At 42.5% G+C, this 6,000-nt stretch overlaps 1 protein-coding gene across 5 annotated transcripts in view; it reads left to right on the top strand.

The window, feature by feature from the left end:
• Positions 1 to 1,004: 1,004 nt before the first annotated feature.
• The window catches only part of ascc3 (activating signal cointegrator 1 complex subunit 3), a 149,303-nt gene continuing 144,307 nt past the window's right edge, over positions 1,005 to 6,000 (top strand). The window contains exons 1-3 of one of the 5 annotated variants that reach the window (XM_069171968.1): positions 1,005 to 1,361; positions 2,071 to 2,204; positions 4,371 to 4,509. In XM_069171968.1, coding sequence (XP_069028069.1) covers positions 2,115 to 2,204; positions 4,371 to 4,509 — 229 coding nt within the window. In that variant the 5' untranslated portion in view covers positions 1,005 to 1,361; positions 2,071 to 2,114. Of the gene's footprint in view, positions 1,376 to 1,450; positions 1,625 to 1,652; positions 1,746 to 2,065; positions 2,205 to 4,370; positions 4,510 to 6,000 lie in introns of those variants that run through there. The other 4 variants (XM_069171967.1, XM_069171969.1, XM_069171971.1 and 1 more) reach the window with 4 other exon arrangements.

Raw genomic sequence — 6,000 nt, 5'->3', positions numbered from 1 at the left:
CTCAACACATATGGAGATAAAAATGAAGCCTCTGATTTTAGAAGTGTTCCTTGAGACTGTTCACACACTGATGGCAGCAAGTTACCCTGTAAGGTCAGCAAACCAGTGTCTCACGCAAGGATACTAAAACATGTGCGCAAGAGGATGCGTGGATCTGATGTCCAACGCTGTGGTTAGTGGACGATCTGCTTTACCTCCTGGACAACAGCCGTCCCATTAGCTTTATCTGCCTGTTGTGTGGGACACGCTGGATTGCCAGAGCTCATTAATACATTGTGAAACAACCTCTTTTCCAACTTAAACAACGCAGAACAAAAGCAAACAACGTAATTTAAAAAAAGCAACTCAGTCTTTCATATTTTATTCAAAAGCCTCTGCTGCTGTCACATTTTAAGATGTGACATCACCATTCGTGTGAAACGCAGATGATGTAACTGAAGTCGTGTTGAATCAAACATTATCTCCTTTTTATTTAACTGTTGAAAATGACACTCCTGCTTCAAAGTAATGAGACCAGTCATGGGACTGGCTGACAATGGTTTTTATTTATCACACCCCATTATATATGTTCCACTTGATCCATCTTGCCTTTGTTCTGCTGCACACATGAACCAGAACAGCCGTGATTGTCTGTGAGATAAGATCTACTGCGCTGCACTTGTCACACAGTTCTTTACGTTTGTTGCAGTTCAAAACTATGCTGTAGAGGTTCTTATATTTGTTTGCTCAGTTATCTAAACACAAACATTTAAAATTAAATAAATGGACATAGGTATACACACTAAAAATATTTTCAATGCATCGATGTGTAGTTTTGTTTGTTTTATGTTCTTTGAATGCACATGCAGTGTATGAAAAATAATTTATCAGTAGAGAAAGTTTCGTTTTATAATAAACTCATCATTTTCTGCGGTTCGCTCGTTATGGACACCGGGGCGCACGGGCTCGTGGGTGGAGTTAGCTGTTTTGTGGACGTACAAAACGCCCTTGGATGCAGCAAACAACTCCACAAACACGGAACAGGCTTCGCCACAAAACGTGTTTTTTTTTTATTTTATTTCACCCGGTTAATTCCAGCGGCTGCAGCGTAGCTTGTTTTATTTCCGTTACCGACTCCGCCGAAAGAGGTTTCGGGGGAAGCTAGTTTCGATAAAAAAAAAAAAAAAAGAAAAAAAAAGCGAACCTTGTGTAACGTGGTATTTCGTAGAGTGGGTAATGTAGTCCTCTTAGCCTTCCTGCTTCACAAATATATGTCGTTTAAACTCCACTACCCATAATTCCTCGCGCCAACGCAGCTTGTGTTGACAGGCGCCGGTAGGCCACTCACGCGCCTGAGTGCTCATCCTCTCGGTACTTTGAAGGTACAGCTTCTCAGGTATCGTCTGTTTGTTCTGAATGCAGCCAATATACTTTGAATTGGTCATAAATCATCTCATATTCAGAGGCTTAACGGGGCCGAAGAAATATGTGGTTGAGAGAGGAGGCAGCCATTCTGCTAACAGCAGCTAACAGCACACACACACACACACACACACACACACCTGCACAACACGAGTGGACTTCTTTCATTCTGCTGCGGAGTTCAAAGTTCTCACGAGGAAACCAATGTTGTCGCGGCCGCGTGGTCAGTAAAGAACAGCTAACGTTGTATCATCACTAATATGTTGACTTTTAGGAGATCATTCAGGGTCTAAAGTGAATCGTGTTCAGTTCGGCGTAAACTCCATTCACCTGTCGGTGCTCAGGTACCTCACCATTTGGTTACATGTGTCCTAATTCCTCTCAAACTTCTTTGTAGGTTACAGTGAGATAAACTATTAGCTGTGTGAGTGTTATGGGGCTCATTGTAATGCCGATGTCAAAAGACCCTCACTATACGTTCCTTTGGTTGATAAGGTCCAACTTTATGTGTGTGATTCTCGTTTAGGACAGGATGCTTCAAATTGACAGGTTTTTTTAAATGGAGTCCGGTGTGTGTTTAGTAAGAGGTGTGCTGAACCATTGAGAAGCTGTACAGTGTAAAAACCATACTGCCATGAACGTTTACTATTTGTTTGTCTGTCAGTGCAGACTGAAGCAGGAGGAGCAGTGAGTGGAAGACGGGAAAGACAGCCATGTCTCCTCCGAGGCTCACCGGGGCCCTGCGCTCCTTCTCCAACGTCAGCAAGAAGGAAGACTGGACCGAGGAGCTCTGTGATCTGAAGGTGAGTCCCGCGTCCTGCTCCAACCTGCTGCTGATGTGAACAGGTTCAGCCGGTTGAACTCAGCCTCAAAGTTTCAACTCGGTTTAAGATAGACATAGCTCATTAGAATCACGTTACATACAATTAGAGGTGAGTTCATAACAGTTCACTCTTAATGGGGTGAGTTTCTTATGTCTGAGGTGACTGCAGGGGAAGATGATGCATGTCTGCAACACGTCTTCCTACACTTCTCCGCTCTGTATTTGTGGGCTGGAGTCTCAGTTAATGGCTCAAGTTGTATTTTCAGACCAATAACAATAATTTCATCTTCATACCAGGCAATAATATGTCAGCCACTGAGATACAATTCATCCTTATATGAAGCAGCATGATTTAATCTACTCGTATGTCCGCTGGATGTGATACCTGTTATCACCTTCATGGGATCGGGCTACAAAACACACTTGCTTTTCTCCTGAGTCTTTTTTAATGAACATAACACCATGAGCAGTTTCTTAAAGTCAGCAGTCTGCCTCCTCCATCACGTGTCTCCATGTCACACCGTGAAACATGTCCGTGAAGAATAGATCACAGAGGCTGACCAACCGTTGCACTCTTCATTAAACCCGTTACCCTCACTCAGACTGTCCAGGGATGGACATGATCCTGCTGAGGAACAGTACTGACTCAATAATTTATAAGTCCTCAATTGCAAATAGAAGTAGAAAGAAAGAGAAATTAAATCTGAATTCAAATTTGGGGGTCAAAGGTCGTTGTGACCTCCCGAAACACATTTGTGGGCATAACTCTGGAATTTAAAAACTAATTACGTCAAAATTCCAGACAAATGTCTGGCAGGACAAAAGGATGAATTGATTACATTTTATATCCAAAAGGTCAAAGGTCACCTTCATCCTGTTTTTGTCCATCACTGATTGACAGAAGGACAGACTGTGACCACCTTCCACATGTTTTCAGGTCCTGAATGTGTGTGTCTGATCTAAACTGAGATCGTGTGTGTGTGTGTGTGTGTGTGTGTGTGTGTGTGTGTGTGTGAGAGAGAAGCATCTGCTGCTTCTCTGCAGCAACATCCAGATTTGAAGCATTGTCTGTTGTCATGGCGGCAACTTTTGGTCCTATCACAATCAGATTTGTTGGACAAATTCCTTCAAAGTTTTCACTACATATATGATATGATATGATATGATATGAGTCTGGACAGAAACCGATCCAGCTACATGGAAAAGAGGTTACATGTGAATATGTAACTGGGTCAGTTTCTTCTCCGGTGTTCAGCCGTACACGTTTACCTGCCTCAGCTCCAGTTAAACCCTCTCAGCAGAAAAAGTGCTTCTCCAGGGAAAAGACGGCAGAAGTCACCCTGAGATTTCCTCCCAGCTCTCGTTAAAATGCTTAGTTGTAGAAGAGATGCTGATTATATTGGAGTCACTGTGTTAATGCTTCTCCTGATTTCAGAACCTGAAGTCTCAGATTTAATATCGCACTGCTCTCATGAGAGAGAAGAAAAGTTTATTAACCCCGATTTCTTCAAAACGACTGAGGATGCATGAGGAACTACATGTGCAGAGCACGACTGAGGATCAATGAGTTATTGATTCTTACTTTTTTTTGCTCAAAAGTTTCCGACACAAAACCCGGATTTGTCTACCACAAATTTTGAAAGGCCGGCCACAACAGCCAGTTTAACAATAGTCTGCAATATACTAGATAGTCGGCTGTATCAATATCCCACAGAAACGTGCAGTAAAAGTCAAGGCATGCTGTCATGTTTCTTTTTTTAAAAGCCTCATAAATGTTCAATTGTTTTCGTTTGTTCATTTCTAGGTTGCTTGCTAACACGTAAGATTCGCTAGCTGAAATCAAACATTGCTGACATCATGATTCAGCGCCAGAAATGTTGATCCCGCAATGACCAATCAGCAGCCTTCAATGTGTTTGCTTCACATTGTTTGCAAGTGGATGCAGCAGGAACTATAAGATCTATTGTTGTCACAGTTTTATTTTCAAGATGGGATGTTAAAAACCTGAAGAAAATCAATCAAACGGCGGCACCAGCGAAGAAGTGCGCTGCTGTTATGGAGGGTGCGTGGTCCATGAGAGACACCTGTGATGCTTCTGGTCTCTGTCTCCAAGTCTAACTGCATTTCTCTCCGTGACTCGTGTCAGGCCAAGCGTCTGAAGAGACAGCAGCTGTTTGCCAGAGAGGGCCTGACGTGGCAGAAGATCGTCCATTTCTGCAGCGAGCATCAGGACAAAGCTGCCAGTCAGGAGCTGAAGAGCCTCCTCCAGGCAGCCAAACACATCGGTAATTAACTCCTCAGCCTCAAATCCATTGTAAAGTCTCCCAATCTATTTCCATGTGTTTGTGTTACACTGATGACAACACTGTCAGAAGTAACAAGAGTGCTTTTGTCTGTTCTTTTGACTGCTTATCTTAAAGTGATGACACACTAACCAGCCATTGAAATGATTGTTATTGTTTTTTTTCTTTGTCTTTGCTGGATTAGACATCAGTAAGCCGTTTCCCTGGCTTTAATAAATTGTCCAATTAAAATAACAGCTCACCTTAATTCCATGAAACATTCAGCAGTGTTCCCACACATACACTTTACTTCGGCCCCGTCCTTAATGAAACACACAGAGAGAGCAGAGACATTGTCCCAGTGTTTCTCCAACATGAAGCTCATAAGTAAAACTGAATTGTAGCTACAGGGACAGTATGATGTCAGGTTGTTGAATGGTGAGTTTTGAGTCTGATATACCTGCAACTTATCCAGTGACTACTGATGTTGCCCTAAATCTGTATTAAACCTAAATAGTCATATAATAAACTCATCATTTGTCCTCGGTATTTAACAGCATAACTCATTTACAAGTGAATTCTCTTAAAAATAAATAAATAAATTTAAAACATAATACCAGTTGGACTTTATTAATCCATGCAAGGAATATCAGTTGCCTGCTGTCCATGATGTCATTTACTGAACATCAAGTGTCTGGCAAAGAGATAAATAAGTGACATATTGGGGTGACTGTGGCCCAGGGTGTTGCTCACTGATTATAATGTTGGCGGTTCGGTCCCCGGTGCCTCCGGTCCACATTACAAAGTGTCCTTGGGCACAACACTGAATCCAAAGTTTCTCCTGATGGCAGCTCTGTTGGGTGAATGGGAGGCAAACACTGGAAAGCTCTTTGAAGACCACTCATTTAAAAAGGTGCCAATGGTGCATTCAGGCACCTGGGAAGTGGGAAAGTTCCCATTTTGTAACCTCCGTCTTCCTGAGAGCGTTGATATGATAACAACAAAGAGGCAACACGGTAGAAATCTGCTCTGTTCGCTGTCTGAATACAGAAGAGTGACAAACAACCTCGTCATCACCCATGTAGGCCATCACAGGGATGAAGTGGAGTTCAGAAGATCTTTATTATTTGTACAATACATTTCTTCTGTCATTTTTAGCAGATAACATTTAAAACAGCAAAGTAACGGCAACACAGTAACGTCTGTTACGCTTTTACCACTTGTTGTTGTCTGTCAGTATAACTGGAATTAGTCTTGTTTAACGGCACAACATCCTGCTCTAACTAGTATGACCTAAATTCACCATGAATTGACTTATTTTTGCGCTGAGGATGTGTACCTCTTCTTTTCACCACAAACGTTGCCATGGCGACTGAGGTCAGGACGACTTCTCCGAGCTCTCTAAAACCTCCGACTTTCCAAGCGGGAAATTCCCAGTTTGACAGAGGTTCAGGTGATTTCTCCCACTCGCTGCGAATGAACGAGCTATTAGTA

Source organism: Embiotoca jacksoni, unplaced genomic scaffold (genome assembly GCF_022577435.1).
Source record: "Embiotoca jacksoni isolate LCO1_2020_lvr unplaced genomic scaffold, fEmbJac1.0.p SCAF_50, whole genome shotgun sequence".
Lineage (NCBI taxonomy): Eukaryota > Metazoa > Chordata > Actinopteri > Embiotocidae > Embiotoca > Embiotoca jacksoni.
Note: the sequence above shows the minus strand (reverse complement) of the source record. Positions and strands in the feature narration are given on the sequence as shown.